Source organism: Pongo pygmaeus, chromosome 7 (genome assembly GCF_028885625.2).
Source record: "Pongo pygmaeus isolate AG05252 chromosome 7, NHGRI_mPonPyg2-v2.0_pri, whole genome shotgun sequence".
NCBI classification, from domain to species: domain Eukaryota; kingdom Metazoa; phylum Chordata; class Mammalia; order Primates; family Hominidae; genus Pongo; species Pongo pygmaeus.
Window position 1 is genome coordinate 33,677,101 of NC_072380.2, and position 19,967 is coordinate 33,697,067.

The window sequence follows — 19,967 nt, forward strand, 5'->3', positions numbered from 1 at the left end:
TAGGATGTGGGGAAAAGAGAATTTGTCGAAGATGATGAGGTAGATGAGAGTGACATAAGTGATTTTGAGGTGAGCTTTATGGGTAAAAAGATTGTCCTTTGGCCTGCAGCAAAAAAAAAACCAGGGAGGTGGCCAGGCACAGTGGTTCACTCCTATAATCCCAGTACTTCGGGAGGCCAAAATGGGAGGATTGCTTGAGCTCAGGAGTTCAAGACCAGCCTGAGCAACATAGTGAGACCTCATCTCTATAAAGTTTCGCTGTGTAGCTCAGGCTAGAGTACCATAGCGCGATCTGGGCTCACCGCAACCTCAGCCTCCCAGGTTCAAGCGATTCTCCTCCTTCAGCCTCCCAAGTAGCTGGAATTACAGGCATGTGCCACTACACCTGGCTAATTTTTTGTATTTTTAGTAGACACGGGGTTTCACCATGTTGGCCAGGCTGGTCTAGAACTCCAGACCTCAGGTAATCTGCCTGCCTCAGTCTCCCAAAGTGCTAAGATTACAGGCGTGAGCCACAGGGCCTGGCCTAAAATTTTTTAAAAATCATGGCCAGGCGCGGTGGCTCACACCTATAATCCTAGCACTTTGGGAGGCCGAGGTGGGCGGATCACGTGAGGTCAGGAGTTCGAGACCAGCCTGGCCAACATAGCAAAACCCCGTGTCTACTAAAAATACAAAAATTAGCTAGGCATGGTGGTGCATGCCTGTAATCCCAGCTACTTGGGAGGCTGACGCAGAAGAATCGCTTGAACCTAGGAGATGGAGTTTGCGGTGAGCTGAGATCACACCACTACACTCCAGCCTCGGCGACAGAGCGAGACTCCGTCTCAAAAAAAAAATTAAAATTCAGCTGGATGTGGTGGCAGTTGCCTGTAGTCCCAGCTACTCAGGAAGCTGAGGTGGGAGGATTGCTTGACTACAGCAGTTTGAGGCTGCAGTGAGCCATGACTATGCCACTGCACTCCTGCTTGGACAACACAGCAAGACCCTGTCTCAAAAAAAAAAAAAAATTAAAGAAAGGGATGATTTCTGAACACAGACATAGAGAAATCAATGCCCTAGTCTGTTCTAAATTGAGGGGACAATGAAGGGAGTTTGGAGAAATCTAGTGTTTTCCCTCTTCCTTTATCTTTTCTCTCCCCGTATTAGGATATGGATAAATTGGATGCCAGCAGTGATGAAGATCAGGATGGTAAATCCTCCAGTGAGGAGGAGGAAGAAAAGGCCCTTAGTGCGAAACACAAAGGCAAAACGCCCTTGAGAGGACCACTGCAGAGAAAACGAGCCTATGTGGAAATAGAATATGAGCAGGAGACAGAGCCCGTGGCCAAGGCCAAAACTACGTGATTTCCCTTTCAGCATTTATACCCAGGACTGAACATGCAGAACTGTTTCTTTTTTTTTTTTTATTTTTTTATCTTAAACACATACACACCTCCAGGTTTTGCTCTTTTGTGTTGTATTGAACACAATATTTATGTTTTTATTATTTATGCCACGTCAGTGGGGCAAGAAATCTGGAGTGAGTGAAGAAAGCTAAGTTGTGAACAAGAGTGTTTTTATAGCTTATGTGTTGAAGTAACGGCTTGTGCCTGAGAAATATAACAGATGAGTTCTTGAATCTGGGATGAGATGACGGATGTAAATATTTCTAAATTTTAAATGCTACATTCCTTGGTGTCCTTTTTTCTCCCAAACTTTATTTAGAAATGGAAGGAGTTCAATTTTTTCTTGTTCTACTTTTCCTACTCTTATGGAGGTAAAAGGAAAGAAAGAAGGAAAAAGCAGCTTTCCCTTACAAAGTTTCGTGTAAAAATATCTTTTTTTCTTAAATAACTCCATTCATACAAATTGGGATGGGAAGAAAATCCTTTCCTCTTGGGAAAGTAATACAAATCTTAAGTTCCATCGTAGGGAGCGCCTTCAGAAACCTGCTGCACTTTTCTGATACAGTTCAACACCTTTCTGTCTTCACAGCTTTGGGGAATTTTGGCCAGGAGACCCTGAAACATGAAACCAAACAGGCTTTGATTTTCTTTTTTTTAAAATTACTTTTTTCCCCTTTTGCTTGATTCTTCTTTCTTGGTATCATACTCAAAGGAGGAAAGAATGGATGACACTCGGGGACAGGTCACTAAACAGAATCGGTATTAGTTGGTTTTTTATTATTATTTTTAAATTTATATAGCTCTTATATATTGAAGGTGTTACTTTAAAAACTGTGTTAATGTGCTTGCAAATCTCCTGCTGGCTCATGAAACAGCAGAATTCCAGCCAAGGCAAATTAAGTTGGATCTAGGGCTTGAAAACTGCCCAAGATTAAAGAGCTAAGATGAAATAGTTTGAATAAACTGGTAAAATAACAATTTATACTATCTCTACATATTTTTAGGATATGAATTTTTTTTTCCTGCTGGGTAGATTGTCCAGTGAGTTATGGCATGAATTTCTTTTCATGCTACCTTCAGTCTTCAACTAAAGATTTCTAAAAGGGGTAAGAAATGAGGCAATAGTTGATTAAATACATAGAAGTACACAGCTATTATATGCTGTGGCTTTGAGAAGTTAACTTTTGTGGAATATGAAACCAAAGGAAGAATTTCCATGTAGATAAATTAAGAATAGGGAAAAACATCTACCTAAAAGATGGCTGTCCCTAAAAAACTGGAAACATCTGAAATGCTCTATTTATGTTATTATTTCTGGAAGCTTATAGCCCATTATTTTTACTTTTTTTTTTTTTTTAATTCAGAAGACTAGAACAGAACTTAAATTTTACAAACTTTTCATCATAATGCTTTTGCCCATTCTGTCTCGTCCTTAGCCCCAGTGACATGTGCTGATCCTCCTGCCTTTAGTTTTAAATGGTTCTGAATAGCTTTAAAAGATGAATAAGAAAAAAGATCAAGCTCTTTTGAGGCTAGAGGGCTCATATGGAGACCTAAAACCCTCCATGTTCACTTCCAGACTTGGTCAGGCACATACATAGTAAACTATAATCAATCATAGGAATTACATAAGGATAATGAGGCCCAACTGAAACCAAGTTTCAGGCTGCCTTACCTTTACCTGTCCTTGAGAACAGTGGTCCAGGAGAATCAGGCAGTCTGTGGCCTCCTGTAGCAGGGCACTCTTAACAGACTCAGGTGTAAGGTTTGGATCCCTTGCTACATCGCAAATCAATTTCAAGAGAGCCTTCAGTAAGACCACAAGTCTGCAGGAAACTCTGGAATCAGGAAGAAAAGCTATGTTCATACTCTAAATCTGGATATTAAAATTGGAAGAGACTTCAAAGACTGTCAAGTGGAAAGCTATCATTTCATAAATTAAGGAACTTAGGTCAACGTTAAAAAGACCTAAAAACAGAACCAAAGACGGCCTCTAGATTTCTTACCCTCAAGTCTCCTGTTAGCATACTGCCTATACACACACACACACACACCCCCTCTGCCACACTGCTCTCTTCCTTCCAGAAGCTTGGTCCTACTGTAAGCAACAGCTCCTTCATGGGCTGAGAAGAGGAAACCAGGATCTCCCCTAACCAAGGGCCTACACTTTTATTTTTCAACTCTATTAACTGAACTATGCTTGGAGAGAGCCCTCAATCCTTTAACTTTAATGCCATCTTAGGCCTGGAAGTTATAGAGTGAGGGAAATGAGCTTGGCCTCTGGGACTTAGTGTCAAGTTGAATTTTCTGTCACTTAATTTCAGATCCTAGTGCATCATCAGTGAAGTCCAGCCTACTTACTTGTAACTATTAAACTTTCTAAAAGTTTTCATCGCCTTGGTAAAGCTCTAGAAATGGACGATGCTAGAGACTGCACAATATTGTGACTATACTTAATGCCACTGAACTGTACACTTTAAAATGGAAAATTTGTATGTATTTTTACCACAATAAACAAAAAACCCTAAAAAAACCTTAATGAAAGGTGGAAAATAATTTAACTTATAATGTGAAATGTACAGTAAATCATATTTATGGACAGATGCGTGACTGGGAGAAAAAAGTTTTCATCTCTTTATCTAAATACCCCTCATTTTCCTACGGTTTGGGTGCCTCTCAGCCCTCCATTATTCAACTTATAATTGGCTCTATTTTCCATTTCCCATGCTCCACCCCCTCATACACATACACACATATTCCTTTTCTACCTCCCTACATTTATTCACTCTCCCTTCTTGGAATCTTGGTCTGTGCTCTTTAAAGACCTGACAATCTGATGCGATTTTATTCATCCATTGATTCATTCTCTTCCAGTCCATTCATTCTTCGAATATTTGTATACCTAATACCAGGTACTGAGCATACTTTGGGAGAATATAATAGATGTGGTTTTCCATTATCCTGGAGATTATAATTCAGTAGGGAGAAAGATAGTAAACAAATGCAACCTAGTTACCAGTATGACTAAGGGAAAGGTTGTCATGGGGGAATGTTACTCTGGATTCCTTGCACATTTATAAGGAAGTGAGAGAATATGGTCCAGAATAGATACTTTATGTTGTTGGGGCACTAGATTCTCTGGCTGAATTCAACTTTCAGCTATGCAAGAGATGCATCTGCTGACTCAACAGTTTGGGTTCCAGTTCCTGACACCTACCTCAAGCCAGAGTTGGAATGATTTCCAAGCAAGTATATCCTGCATTAGTATTCTTTTTTTAAATTTTTATTTTTTTTATATTTTGAGACAGAGTCTCGCTCCGTCACCCAGTCTGGAGTGCACTGGTTCCATCACAGCTCACTGCAGCCTCTGCCTCCTGGGTCCAACTGATTCTACTGCTTCAGCCTCCTGAGTAGCTGGGACTACAGGTGCACGCCACCATGCCCAGCTAATTTTTGTATTTTTAGTAAAGATGGGGTTTCACCATATTGGCCAGGCTGGTCTTGAACTCCTGACCTCAGGTGATCCACCAGCCTTGCCCTCCCAAAGTGCTAGGATTACAGGTGTGAGCCACCGCACCCGGCCTCTAGATTGGTATTCTGATCACTGCTCTGCAGATGTTAAATGATGTGCTATGAAGTACTCTACTCTCAATTAGATTTGAAGAACATTAGGATTAACAAAGTTAAGCAAATGTCTTTATTGCAACACTTCTAAATGACCTTTAATCTTCTAATACGCATTCTAAATCCAGAGAGGTACAACCTGTATGGTTTCCCAACCTATTTGACCACAGAATTTTTTTTTTTTCCTGTGGGGCAGCACCTAGAAGGGGATTCTGCAAAATACCAATCTAAACCATTCTTATATAGCCAGGCACAGTAGCCCACGCCTATAATCCCAGCACTTTAGGAGGCCGAGGCAGGCGGAACACGAGGTCACGAGTTCAAGACCAGCCTGGCCAACATGGTAAAACACCATCTCTACTAAAAATACAAAAAAAATTAGCCAGGCATGGTGGAGGGCACCTGTAATCCCAGCTACTCGGGAGGCTGAGGCAGGAGAATCGCTTGAATCCAGGAGGCAGAGGTTGCAGTGAGCTGAGCTCATGCCACTGCACTCCAGCCTGGGTGACAGAGCGAGACTCCATCTCAAAAAAAAAAAGGGCTGGGCATGGTGGCTCACGCCTGTAATCCCAGCACTTTGGGAGGCCAAAGCAGGTGGATTACAAGGTCAGGAGTTCAAGACCAGCCTGGCCAACGTAGTGAAACCCCATCTCTACTAAAAATACAAAAAATTAGCCGGGCCTGGTGGTAGGCGCCTGTAATCCCAACTACTTGGGATACTGAGGCAGGAGAATCACTTGAACCCTGGAGGCAGAGGTTGCAGTGAGCAGAGATTGCGCCACTGGACTCCAGCCTGGGCGACAGTGCGAGACTCTGTCTCAAGAAAAAAAAAAAAAAAAGATATGCTAGAGTCTCAAAGAGAAGTGATTTAACAGTGTCAGAATCTGGAACTGATACCTGGTAAAAGGGTCAACTATGAGCACCTCAAGTAACTATAGTATATTTTATCTTTCTAATGCCATTTTCTCAGTTTAAAATCCTATAGGTGTGTGAAAATGGGAGGTATTCAAATACTTAGTATACATTTAATACTTTGTACTGAATGTATTAAATACATCCAAGCAAGTTCTCAAGAGAAAATCAGCTGAGTTTTGCACCTTAAGGCTGCTATTACCTGGGCCAAGTATGTTGCATGAGAAGTTTTAGGGTTTCCAGTATCTTCAACCTAGCTTCCTCCTCAGGTCCATCATAAACCTCCAGATAACCAATGATGACTCTCTCCAGCCTCTTTAAGTGCCGGACAGTTAGGATCCCCAACCTAAAGATGAAAGAGAAAATATGACGCCAGTGCAGTGGCTCATGCCTGTAATCCCAGTACTTTGGGAGGCTGAGGTGGGAGGATTGCTTGAGGCCAGGAGCTCGAGACCAGCTCAAGCAACATAGCAAGATCCTGTCTCTATAAAATAATAATAAATAAAAACTCAGGGACTCACCTCTTCACGAAAGCTGGCAGGTTTCTTGCATAGGTCCTGCGTAAAAGAAGGCGGTGCTCTGGCTCCATGTGGGTCAGGATCAGCTGCAGGACCTCATCACAATGGGTGGTGGGTCGAGCTCCATCTCCTTTCCAGTGCAGGGTTTTCTCCAGGATGGGGAATAAATCCAGCAGACACAGGAGCACAGCCTAGGAGGAAGGAATGGAAGGATGCTGCATAGTTCATCCATTTGCATTTACAATACTCACTAACTTCTCTAGAACTTCATTAATCTACCATCCTTACGGTCCATACCAGAAAATTCTAAGATACTAGTAATCATATATGAAGTGCACATTACTTTACATTTTCAAACTTTTTTACATTCTTAATCTCCATCTGACAGTCTCAAATCAATACATTCTCCTCACGACCATTCTTTGCTAATTTATAAAATGGGAAAAATGGCAGAGCTGGGACTTTAACCCAGATTTTAGGAATCTAAGTCTATTGTTACTATGTCACTAAGTCTAAGTGACTTAGTGATACATGATATTTTCACATTTCTTTTTTTTTTTTTTTTTTTGGTGAGACAGAGTCACTCTGTCACCTAGGCTGAAGGACAGTGGTGCAATCTTGGCTCACTGCAACCTCCACTTCTCAGGCTCAAGCGATTCTCGTGCCTCAGCCACCTAACTAGTTGGGACTACAGGTGTGCACCATCACACCTGGCTAACTTTTCTATTTTTTAGTAGAGACCGAGTTTCACCATCCTGGCTTCAAGTGATCCACCCGCCTTGGCTTCCTGAAGTGCTTGGATTACAGGTGTGAGCCACTGCACTCGGCCAATATTTATACATACTTTTAATAAAACTGCTCTTAAGCAGAATCTAAGATGTTCCAAATTTGGGTCAAATTTGGCCATGCTACTTTCTGAAGTCGCAGTGTCTAGCCCAGGGGTATCCAATCTTTTGGCTTCCCTGGGCCACATTGGAAGAAGAATTGTCTTGGGCTACATATAAAATACACTAACACTAACGATAGCTGATGAGCTTTAAAAAAAAAAATGCAAAAAAAATCTTACAACATTTTAAGAAAGTTTACAGATTTGTGTTGGGCTGCACGCAAAGCCATCTTGGGATGCATGCAGGCCGTGGGTTGGACAAGCTTGGTTCAGGTACTTCCTTTTAACTTTCCTGGGACCTTTGGTTTTTTTCTTGGTGTTTTGGTTTTTTAAAATTTATTTTCTCTACCACGTTAAGAAACCCAGCCTTTCTGGCTGTTACAATCTGGATTCTCAATACCCAGTATTTAAAATACTGTTTAAAAAGAAAAAGAGGCTGGGTGCAGTGGCCCATGCCTGTAATCCTAGCATTTTGGGAAGCTAAGGCGGGCAGATTACTTGAGGTCAGGAGTTTGAGAACAGGCTGGGCAACATGGCAAAACTCCGTCTCTGCTAAAAATACAAAAATTAGCTGGGCATGGTGGCACCTGCCTGTAATCCCAGCTACTAGGGAGGCTGAGGCAGAAGGATCGCTTGAACCTGGGAGGTGAAGGTTGCAATGCGCCAAGATCACGCTACTGTACTCCGGCCTGCATGACAGAGCAAGACTCCACCTCAAAAAAATAAATAAAATAAAATAAAAATAAAAATAAAGGCAGCAGGGTGGGGAGGGGGAAAGGAGGGAAGTAAGGCATAAAAAAGAAACAAGGTTGCTTCCACCTCTAATTTTATATAACTTGTTTCTTCTGTCTTTGGAGTTTCTTTCTCCCTCCTAAGAAACTTTTGCTTATTCATCCTTCATAAAGCTAAATATCACCTCCTTCCCAAAACCTCCTAAAGTCAACCCAAACCTGGTTAGTTACCTATTGCTTGATACCCACCGCACCTTTTTCTTTTCTTTTTTTTTTTTTTGAGATGTAGTTTCGCTCTTGTTGCCCAGGCTGGCGTGCAATGGCACGATCTCGGCTCACTGCAACCTCTGCCTCCTGGGTTCAAGCAATTTTCCTGCCTCAGCCTCCTGAGTAGCTGAGATTAGAGGCATGTGTCACCATGCCTGGCTAATTTTGCATTTGTTTTTTAGATGGAATGTCGCTTTGTCACCAGGCTGGAGTGCAGTGGCGTGATCTTGGTTCACTGCAACCTCCGCCTCCCGGGTTCAAGCGATTCTCCTGCCTCAGTCTCCTGAGTAGCTGTGACTACAGGCATGTGCCACCATGCCCGGCTAATTTTTTGCATTTTTAGTAGAGATGGGATTTCACCATGTTAGCCAGGATGGTCTCGATCTCTCAACCTCGTGATCCGCCCACCTCAGCCTCTCAAAGTGCTAGGATTATAGATGTGAGCAACCACGCCCGGCAATTTTGCATTTTTAGTAGAATGGGGTTTCTCCATGTTGGTCAGGTTGGTCTTGAACTCCCGACAGGTGGTCTGCCCACCTCGGCCTCCCAAAATGCTGGGATTACAGGCGTGAGCCCTCGCGCCTGGCCACCCACTGCACTTTATACAAACCTCTTCTAATGCAGTTATCATTCTGTACTGTATATATATGTAGACATCTAAGTACATATTCGTATTTACATAAATGTCTTTTCCAAAGCTTATCTTAAAGCCAAAAATCCCTATGCGATTCATTTACTCTTGGAACCATGTCTGTTGGATGAAATAATAAATCACACTCCGATATCTAACATGCAAGAAGTTTCAAGTGTGTGTGCTGATATAAGGCAAAACAGAACACTTAAACTAATAAAAATAGATCTTTTCAGACATAAAGCTGTCCCAAAGTAATGTACTTTTTTTTTTTTTTTTTTTTTGAGACGGAGTCTCGCTCTGTCACCCAGGCTGGAGTGCTATGGCATGATCTTGCTCACTGCAACCTCCACCTGCCAGGTTCAGGAGATTCTCCTGACTCAGCCTCCCGAGTAGCTGGGACTACAGGCGTGTGCCACCACGCCTGACTAATTTTTTGTATTTTTAGTAGAGGCGGGGTTTCACCATATTAGCCAGGATGGTCTTGATCTCCTGACCTCATGATCCGCCCGCCTCAGCCTCCCAAAGTGCTGGGATTTAAAGGCGTGAGCCACTGTGCCAGGCTTTTTTTTTTTTAATTGAGATGGAGTCTCACTCTGTCACCCAGGCTGGAGTGCAATGACGTGACCTCAGCTCACTGCAACCTCCGCCCCCCGGGTTCAAATGATTCTTGTGCCTCAGCCTCCCGAGTAGTAGGGACTACAGACACACAACATCATGCCCGGCTAATTTTTTTGTATTTTTAGTAGAGATGGGGTTTTGGCATGTCGGCCAGGCTGGTCTCGAACTCCTGACCTCAGGTGATCTGCCTCCCTCAGCCTCCCAAAGTACTGGGATTACAGGTGTGAGCCACCATGCCCAGTCCAAAGTAATATACAACTGACTCAGATGAATAAAAAACACTGTCTTGTCTGTGGAGACTCAGGAATGTGGAGGCCTGCTTGGTGCTGAGATATTTTTAACTTGGCAACAGCTTTTAGTCATCATCCTCACTTTCCAAGGCAGGAAAATGTCTCTCACTTATTACTACTCACACAATGCAACCTTCTACTCAAATTCAGAGAATCCAGACACAGTTATGAAGAAATCATACTGTTACCTGAATGAGGTGGTGCTCTGGCGTGTACAGGTGGTTGGAAATGGCATGGTATAGGACCTGGGCTCTGTTATACTGGAGCAAATCAGCAGCTGGCTGCAACCAGACAAATCATCAAATTAAAAGAATAGATTCCCAAGATTGGCAAATGTTGACTATCTTTGAAATTGGATTATGGGTATGAAGCATGAAGAACATGCCATCCCAAAATATGCATAATTGTTTTGAGTTGAAAATATTGCAGAAACTGTAGATTCAGAAAGGGTGAGCTGACTTGTCTCTTTCTGCATGCAGCAAGTGATAAAAGATTCCTCTGGGTGGGGTAATGCTTTCCATACCAGGGTAAGATAACAGCCCTTACAGAGACTTGGAATTGAAGGCTGCAATGGACCTACATAAACTGAACAAAGTAACCTTTATCTTCCACCTATCCATCCCCCCACCACCCACAACCATATATCTCCTAGTGACTACCCTAGAGCCAAGCATGGTGACACACACCTGTAATCCCAGCACTTTGGAAGGCCAAGGTGAGAGGCTCATTTAAGGCCAAGTTTGAGAGCAGCCTGGGAAACAGAGCAAGACCCTGTCTCTACCAAAAAAAAAATTAAAAAATTAGTTGGCCTGGTGGTGCATGCCGGTAGTCCCAGCTACTTGGGAGGCTGAGGTGGGAGGATCACTTCAGCCCAGGGGGTTGAGGCTGCAGTGAGCTATGACTGTGCCACTGCACTCTAGCCTGGGTAACAGAGCAAGACCCTGTCTCAAAAAAAAGGGAAAATGTACTGCCCCTAGCCACATTTTCTTTGTCCTGTCATTTTTTGTGACAAGACAAGAAAATCTGGCTAGGGGTAGTAAAAAAAAAAAAAAAAAAAAAAAAAAAAAGATGAAAAATTTATCATTCTTAGTCTAAAAAGTATAAAAGCATATTGCTTTGGCCACTTTTTCAGAATATTCTCTCTTGTGAAGACCCCCATGTACACGTAAAACTAATAAAATGTGTATAGTTTCCTCTTGTTAATCTGCCTGTTGTCAGTTTGGTTTCTAGATCCAGGAAAAGAGCCCACTAAGAGATAAAAAGGGGGCTGAGGCTGGGCTCACGCCTATAATCAATCCCAGCACTTTAGGAGGCCGAGGGTGGTGGATCGCTTGAGGCCAGGAGTTCAAGACCAGCCTGGCCAACATGGTGAGACCCTACCTCTACAAAAAATTAAAGAAAAAAAAAAGTAGCTGGGCATCGTGGTGCGTTCCTGTAATCCCAGCTACTCTAGAGGCTGACGCACAAGAATCATTTGAACCCAGGAGGCAGAGGTTGCAGTGAGCTAAGATCACACCACTGCACTCCAGCCTAAGCAACAGAGCAAGACTCTGCCTCAAAAAAAAAAAAAAAAAAAAAAAGGCAGGGGGGCAGGGTTGGAGGCGATCTCTGGCTCTCCCCTACAGGTACATGGAGATTAATTATACCGCTGTCTCTACTTCTGTGTATATTAAAAGCTCCATACTACAAAGTTTTAAAAAAAAAATTTTCCTTGAGTAATAGCTTCCACATTTGGATATAGTCCCTTTCAGGTTCTGATTTTGTTTGTTTTGTTTTCCTCCTTGAAAGTCAACTGTAGGCCGGGCGTGGTGGCTCATCTCTGTAATCCCAGTACTTTGGGAGCCCAAGACAGGCAGATCACCTGAGGTCAGGAGTTCGAGACGGACCTGGCCAATACGGTGAAACCCCGTTTCCACTAAAAATACAAAAATTAGCTGGGTGTGGTGGCCGCTACTAGGGAGCCCCAGCTACTAGGGAGGCTGAGGCAAGAGAATCACTTGAACCTGGGAGGCGGAGGCTGCAGTGAGCCAAGATCACACTCCAGCCTGGGCGACAGAGTGATAATGTCTCAAAAAAAAAAAAAAAAAAGAACGGAAGGAAGGAAGTAGGCCAGGTGCAGTGGCTCACGCCTATAATCCCAGCACTTTGGGAGGCTGAGGCTGAGGCAGGTGGATCACGAGGTCAGGAGTTGAAGACCAGCCTGGCCAAGATGGTGAAACCCCATCTCTACTAAAAATACAAAAATTAGTTGGGCATGGTAGCACGCACCTGTAATCCCGGCTACTTGGGAGGCAGAGGCGGAGAATTGCATAAACCTGAGAGGTGGAGGTTGCAGTGAGCCGAGATCGCACCACTGCACTCCAGCCTGGGTGACAGAGTGAGACTCCCTCTCAAAAAAAAAAAAAACAGAAAGAAAATCAACTGTTAACCAGTTCTCAACATCTGGTTATTCGGTTTGATAATGACCCATGCCTTCCTGTTTCTTCTATAATTATCATTTTAGTTATTACATTACTTACAGGATACAACTTCTACCAGGTTGATAGAAGAAAAATATAAGGAGAAAATACAAATAAGTAAAGTTGAATGACTTAGCATTACTAGAAATGAAGAACAGCCAGGAATGACTCTGTCTGTCCCGTCAACACGGATGACAAGGCAGAGGTTGCTTACCACATTAAGCACAATGTGATGGAGACAGTGTACGCCCAGGATTTTGTTCTCGGTCTGATAATCATCTGAAATGAGCAACGATGCAGGAAGTACCCTTTCCAGATGCTGGCTCAGCCAGGGCCGAGTGACCTGTTGCAGAGTCCATGAGAAAACATGTTTGATGGCAGGGTTATTCTTCCAGGATTCCCTAAGTGAACACGTAGAATTACATTAAGTGACATGGTGATAAGTAGCAAAAAAAAAAACTACTTCAAGCTAAACAGAGTATTTTCATGTCTTTGAAAAAAAAAAAAATACATCGCACGTAAGACAACTCTTGATTCTATATCATACATTCTAAGATCTGGATTAAAATAACTTCCATAACTTACACCAAATAATCACCCAGGGCTTTTGGGTCTAAAGCCTATCCAATGAGAAGGAGCCAATTATAACCAGAGCTACATAAAGGACTTATGGTGATGGATGGTGAAGGTATGTTGAGAAGGGAGGGAGGAGTAAAGGAAATGTATTAGTAGTATTACACTAAGGAAACGAATCAATACTTGAACACCTGTTAATAGCTAATAAAGTGAGTGTACACACGACTTAACTAATTCTCAAAATAATTACTTTGTAATAGGTACATTATATTTATTTTGAAATAGAGTCTCACTCTATTGCCCAGGCTGGAGTGCAGTGGCACCATCTGGGTTCACTGCAACCTCCACCTCCCAGGCTCAAGCGATTCTCCTGCCTCAGCCTCCGGAGTAGATGGGATTACACACTTGCACCACCATACCCAGATAATTTTTATATTTGTAGTAGGGTTTCACCATGTTGCCCAGGCTGGTCCCAAATTCCTGGCCTCAAGTGATCTGACAGCCTTGGCCTCTCAAAGTACTGGGATTACAGGTGTCAGCCACCACACTTGGCCAAGTATATTATCTTTATGTTAGAAACAAACAGATTCAGAGAACTGTCTAATCTGGTCCTACTCAGAGCAACAAATAGAAGCACGAAACTCAAAATCAAGCCTTTTAACTCCATGTTCCTGGTAAAATGACAGTTACAGATACTTTTTCTCTCATTACTCCAGTGCTAACAAAGTAGCAAGTGGAAACTCATTGAAAGAACTTCAGCTAATAGTAATCTAAAGGTGCTTTTCACTTTTTATCCTAAACATGGCTTTCTTAGCTGATAGTCATCCTTCTCTAACAAGTATAATGAGATTCAAGATCCCCAAGTCTAAATTCAAACCATAAGTTTAAATCCTCTCCAAATCCCCCATCCAAATTCTAGTAATTTGTAATTTTTTTTTTTTTTTTTTTTTTTTTTTTGAGAAGGAGTCTTCCTCTGTTGCCCAGATTGGAGTGCAGTGGCCTGATCTCAGCTCACTGCAATCTCTACCTCCCGGTTTCAAGCGATTCTCCTGCCTCAGCCTCCCGAGTAGTTTGGATTACAGGCGTCCACCACCATGCCCAGCTAATTTTTGTATTTTTAGTAGAGATGGGGTTTCACAATGTTGGCCAGGCTGGTCTCGAACTCCTGACCTCAAGTGATCCACCCGCCTCGGCCTCCCAAAGTGCTAGGATTACAGGAGTGAGCCACCTCGCCCGGCCACATTTTGTAATTATTAACTCCAAGTAAGTGGGACAGAATTTCCAATTTTCCTAGGCAGTCGTCTTAAGGGCTGGAAAGAGCACTGGACAACAGAGCTGGAACACCTCACTTAAGACCTCCAATTTGCCACTATCCAGTTATGTCATTTATAGCAAATCACAACGTTTCTGGGCCTTAAGAGATCTGTGGTTACAGCACCCTTATTTTACTGATGAAGAAACCGAGCTTCCTTTGAGGTCTAACGCTATAAAAAATTAAGCTAGGGCAGGCGCAGTGGCTCACACCTGTAATCTCAGCATTTTGGGAGCCCGAGGCAGGTGGATCACTTGAGGTCAAGAGTTGAAGACCAGCCTGGCCAACATGGTGAACCCCTGCCTCTACTAAAAATACAAAAAATCAGCCAGGCGTGGTGGCGGGCAACTGTAATCCCAGCTACTCCAGAGGCTGAGACAGGAGAATCGCTTGAACCCAGGAGGCGGAGGTTGCAGTGAGCTGAGATCGCAACATTGCACTCCACCCTGGGCAACAAGAGTGAAACTCTGTCTCGAAAATAAATAAATAATAAAAAATAAAAATAAAAAGCTGTGAGGCTCAAGTCGGTGGCAAAGGGCAGGAGTACTCACTTATTCAAGTCGGGTTTGAGAAGCCCTAATATCACCGAAAGTCTCCCTTTCTCATCTTCATGTTCTCCATGTAGGAATCCTGCCACAGAACCGCATTCAGTAACTTGAAGCAGTAAGGTGAGCACCTCCCTAGCAACTTCCCGAGATCTCGGAGTGGTCCATGGTTGCTCCAAGCTGTGTGTGATGGCAAAAATATAAACGGGTCCTGCCAAGTGATGCAGGCCCGTCTGCCATGCAGGACCGACCAGGGAATTCTTAGCAGTCTCAACTTTCCCTAGCAGCTGAAGAAACAGTAACCCAACTTGGGCTGCTTTCTCGGCCACTTCGGAGTGCCCATCACCTCCACCTTCCTCCTCCTTGGGGGGGGCTGCATACTTCTCCAGGGCTTTTGCCACCTGCCCCAGTGTCTCCGGCATTCCGCGGAACCGTGCACCACTCCCCTCAAATAACCTATCAAATTCGGTGGCTTCTATTAGATCACCGAGGTCTTTAAGAGCTACATCTTTTACGTTGCCTCGTCGTGACTCCGGGCAGGTAAGACCGTGTAAAATCTTGGAGGCGGCCTGTCCAAAGGCGGAGTGAGACAGCTCCTCAGACAAAGAAGAGTCTTCCTGCGATGGGGCTTCCAGAGCGTTGTCAAGCTCCATTACTGACTGCAGCACCAGAAGGCTGGTCTCTCCCACAGGACGAGGATGGAGGCGGGGAGGGATCCGCTGAAGAGGGAAGGAGCGATCACCCAAAGAAAACTAAAATCAAATAAGATAAAACGGAGAGATGTCTTGGAGGAGAGGGAGAGTCTGAGCGGGATAAGAATAAAGAGAAAGGGTGAACCCGGGAGGCGGAGCTTGCAGTGAGCCGAGATCGCGCCACTGCACTCCAGCCTGGGCGACAGAGTGAGACTACGTCTCAGAAAAAAAAAAAAAAAAAAAAAGAATAAAGAGAAAGGAAGGGACGCAAGAAAGGGAAAGTGGACTCTCAGGGAGTAAAAGAGTCTTACACTTGTAACAGTGACGTTAAAAGACTACTGTTGCCTTTCTGAAGACTAAAAAGAAAAAAAAAACTTAAAAGTGTGAAGAAATAAACTTCTGAGCCGTTCACCAGCGCAACCACCGCCAGGTACCTGCAACGGCTCGCGCCCGCCGGTGTCTAGCAGGATCCGGACCTAGCTCATACTACTGCCGCAAAACACAAGGCTAGCTTCCGCCAGTACTGCCGCAACACTTTCTTATTTCACGACGTGTGGTCGTAAAGCAATAAAGATCCAGGCTCGGGAAAATGACGGAGCGGTGGCCTATGGAGAATAAATTTGCATATATAATAATCCGCTCGCTAATTGTTTCTGTTTTCCTTTGCTAAGGTAGAAACAAAAGAATAATCACAGAATCTCAGTGGGACTTTGAAAATATCCAGGACTTTATACGTGAAGAATGGATGTATCGCATTACGGTAGTCACCCTATGTTGAAAATTAGTAGCACATACTTGGAGCTCTTTAATATAAAACGTAAGATGATCCTTTTGTAGTTCATGAGCATGATGATTGGGTTTTCATACATTTGTGTGAGATGTGCCTCCCTTGAACCTTGTTACGACGTTGGCACATTACCCGTCTGACCTGAACTTCAAGGATCAATTTAGGGCTTTTATTTGTTGACTCATTGGTTACGGTGGTAGTTGACCTGGTTTCATGGTCTTGTGTTTTACTGCTGTTTCCGATTATTGCTTTTTTTGGCGTTGTCCAACTGTGTAACGTGTTTTTGTTTTGGTTCTTTTGTGAGTTGGAGTCTCGCTCTGGCGCTAGGCTGGAGTGCAGTGGTGCGATCTCGGCTCGCTGCAACCGCCACCTCCTGGGTTCGAGAGTTTCTCTTACTTCAGCCTCCCAAGTAGTTGGGACTATAAGCGCGCGCCACCACGCCCAGCTAATTTTTGTATTTTTAGTAGAGACGGGGTTTCCCAATATTGGCCAGGATGGTCTCGATCTCTTGACCTCGTGATCCGCCTGTCTCGGCCTCCCAAAGGGCTGGGAGTACAGGCGTGAGCCACCGCGCCTGGCCTGTGCAGTGCTTTTTAATGGCTTTAATTTTTTAGGTTTGGGGGATACCTGCGCAGGTTTGTTACCTGGATATATTGTGTGATGCTGGGATTTGGAGTGCAGCTTAGCCCGTTTTCATTGCCCCCTCTAGTAGACCACAGTGTCTGTTGTTGCCACTTTTATGTCCACGTGTTCCTAATGTTTAGCTCCCACTTATGAGTGACGGCATGAGGTATTTGGTTTTCTGTTCAATGCAATACTTTAGCTGGTTTCTGGAGCTAGCGTTTTAAAGCCTGTAGCCACAAGGGTTTGAAAATTCAAATTCTAGCGTCAAGGTAGAAGCTCCCAGCTGGCGTCTGGGGCAGCCCCGAGGGAGGTGGGTCGTCGGGTTGGCGGATCCGGCTTGGGCCCGCCCCGCCAGTGTAGGCGCCGGGTGCGCAGGGACAGCAGAGCGCAGTCTTGGGCATGGGCCGCAGGCGGTGCCCAGAACGGGCCAGGAGAGCCGGAGGCTGCAGGCTCGGGCCCCGGCGGGTGTAGGAACCGGCCGTGTTTGCTTGGGTTTTGAGAAGGCGCGAGAAGGGTCGCGCCTGTGCGACCGCCCTGTGTTAGGTCCCTCACGCCGCGTCGGCGTTGCTTGTTCCCTCTTCCTGCGCTTTCCTGGAGGGTGGAATTGCGTCCGATTGGCCTTCGGTTCCTGAGGGGCTGCTTACATTTAGGAACTTGTGACTCTCATAGCTTCCACGGTTTCGCAGGAGCCCGAGGAGGCAAACTTCATTTGTGCCACTGGACAGGCGGGAGCTTCCGACCCTGGGAGGGGTGGCGCGAGAGAGACGTGTCGCCTGCTGCCGGAGAGGGACTCTCATTCAGCCTCTAAGGCGTCAGCCGCGCCTCCAGGGTCCCAGGAGTCCAGAGAAAGCCCTTCGGGGTCTTCTGACCTGGGGTAGGGTGAGGGGCGTGTGTGTGCGCAGGGGCGAGGGAGGAGTGACGTGTCAGGTGTCCTTTGTCCTCGCGAGGAGGTGGTTATGGGGCAGAGGGACATACAGTACTTTCGTCCCACCTTGGGGAGGGCACCAGCTTCTTCGTGCACTACTTGCAACTGTCCCATCTGCGGTGTCTTGCTGCCTACTCACCTGCCCTTCTTTCCATTTTGCTGTCTGACCTTGGGCAAAAGTTCGGTAACCTCTCTGTGCCTTCATTTCTTTTTATTTTTTATTTAATTAAAAAATATTTTTTTAGAGACAGGGTCTTGCTCTGTGGCCCAGGCAGGAGTGCAGTGGCGTCATCATATCTCACTGCAGCCTCAAACTCCTGGGTTCAAGCGATCCTCCCGCCTCAGTCTCCCAGTAACTGGGACCACAGGCGCGCCCTACCACACCCTGCTAATATTTTCTAATTTTTTTGTAGAAATGGGGTCTCACTGTATTACCCAGGCTGATCTCGAGCTCCTGGCCTCAGGTCTTTCCCTCCTTGGCCTCCTAAAGCGCTGAGATTACAGGTGTGAACCACCCACCTCGCTGGTGCCTTTTTTTTTTCTTTTTCTTTTATTTTTCCTTCCTTCCTTCCTTCCTTCCTCCCTCCCTCCCTCCCTCCCTCCCTTTCTTTCTTCCTTCCTTCCTTCGTTCCTTTTCTTTCTTGTCTCCCTCTGTCGCCCAGGCTGGAATGCAGTGATGCGATCTTGGCTTATAGCAACCTCTGCCTCCCAGGTTGAAGCGATTCTCATGCCTAAGCCTCGCGAGTAACTGGGATTACAGGCACCCACCACACCCAGCTAATTTTGTATTTTTACTACACACGGAGTTTCACCATGTTGGCCAGGCTGGTCTCGAAGTCCTGACCTCAAGTTATCCACCTGCCTTGGCTTCCCAAAGTGCTGCGATTACAGACGTGAGCCACCTGGCCCAGCCACCTTAATTTCTTTATCAGAAAAATGCAGGTAGTAATAATTCGTACCACTTAGGAGTGTTGTGAGAAAGGAATTATATGTAAACTGCTTAGAATAATATCTGGTCAGCAGAAAGTTCTACATAGGTGTTGGCTCATGTTAAACCACAGCTCCTGTGTTGTTACATTTCCTCTTTCCAGGGTAATTTTGTGGTTAGGACCCTCCCTCTCGGCCTCTTTTATTCAGCTTTCCCTTCTCCGACCAATTGGTGGCACTCATGATTTTCTAAGCAATTTCAACCACTGGTAACCATCTCCTCCCGAGGGGACTCTCCTGTTTGCAGGCCCAAGTGGAAGCAAGATGCCAATAAATAGACAGTTATTGTGTCCCTCCTGTGTGCAAGCGTCTCTTCCCTGATCCATGTGCCCCTTGTGCTAAGTGGACCCAAGCTATTACTTCTTATAAGGAAAGCACTTGTATTGTGGAGATCTCCCCATCTGCACTTCTGAGTTTCCTGAAGCCAGAGACCACGTCTTTATTCCCAGTGCCTGGCACAATTTGGTCATGCAATAAATGTTTGTTGAACCCACATGTCCATCCACAGAGGACTGGCTGAATAAGCTACGTATATCCACACAATGCAGTTTTATGCCGCTGTACAGAGGAAAGAGAACCATCTCTGTGGACTGCCTTGGAAATCTAGGATGTATTGTTAAGTGAAAAAAGCAGGACAGAGACCATGTATGTGTTGCCTTTATTTTTATTTTTCCCCCTTTTCACATGTGTTGAAATGCTGCCTTTCTTGTAAGAAAGATGGGAAAATAGAAATAATGATGTGTGCATTTGCTTACATGTTAAAGAAGCAATAGAGTGTAAATTATAAACTAATAAAAATGGTTACATGTAAGAAAAGAACAGGGTGAAGGAAATAGGAATGGAAGCTAGATTTCTCTGTATACACTGTGTTTAATAGCTTCAACTTGGATTCATGTAAATTTTTGTTGTTGTTGTTGAGATAGAGCCTCACTCCAGCCCAGGCTGGAGTGCAGTTGTGCGATCTCGGCTCACTGCAGCCTCTGCCACCCCGGGTTCAAGTGATTCTCCTGCCTTAGCCTCCCAAGTAGCTGGAATTACAGGCGCCTGCCACCACACCCGCCTGATTTTTGTATTTTTGGTAGAGATGGGGTTTTACCATGTTGGCCAGGCTGGTCTGCAGCTCATGACCTCACGTGATCCACCTGCCTCGGCCTCCCAAAGTGTTGGGATTACAGGCATGAGCCACTGCACC

At 44.7% G+C, this 19,967-nt stretch overlaps 2 protein-coding genes and 1 non-coding gene across 3 annotated transcripts in view; 2 read left to right on the plus strand and 1 right to left on the minus strand.

Annotated features, from left to right (window-relative positions):
• MAK16 (MAK16 homolog) overlaps positions 1-3,921 on the plus strand; it is a 17,760-nt gene extending 13,839 nt beyond the window's left edge. The window contains exons 9-10 of the mRNA XM_054498055.2: positions 4-69; positions 1,150-3,921. Coding sequence (XP_054354030.2) covers positions 4-69; positions 1,150-1,347 — 264 coding nt within the window. The 3' untranslated portion in view covers positions 1,348-3,921. The remainder of the gene's footprint in view (positions 1-3; positions 70-1,149) is intronic.
• Positions 1,392-19,062, minus strand: TTI2 (TELO2 interacting protein 2). The gene is made up of 9 exons (XM_054498045.2): positions 16,884-19,062; positions 15,764-16,057; positions 14,767-15,512; positions 12,542-12,728; positions 10,057-10,149; positions 6,446-6,633; positions 6,127-6,270; positions 3,064-3,226; positions 1,392-2,003 (listed from the first exon to the last, which is right to left on the minus strand). The coding sequence occupies exons 3-9, from the start codon at positions 15,411-15,413 to the stop codon at positions 1,899-1,901; spliced, it is 1,527 nt and encodes a 508-aa protein (XP_054354020.2). The 5' UTR covers positions 15,414-15,512; positions 15,764-16,057; positions 16,884-19,062; the 3' UTR covers positions 1,392-1,898.
• Positions 16,278-16,381, plus strand: LOC129043326 (small nucleolar RNA U13). Its single transcript, XR_008504417.2, has one exon. It is a non-coding gene; the product is annotated as a small nucleolar RNA U13 (small nucleolar RNA).
• Positions 19,063-19,967: the final 905 nt, after the last annotated feature.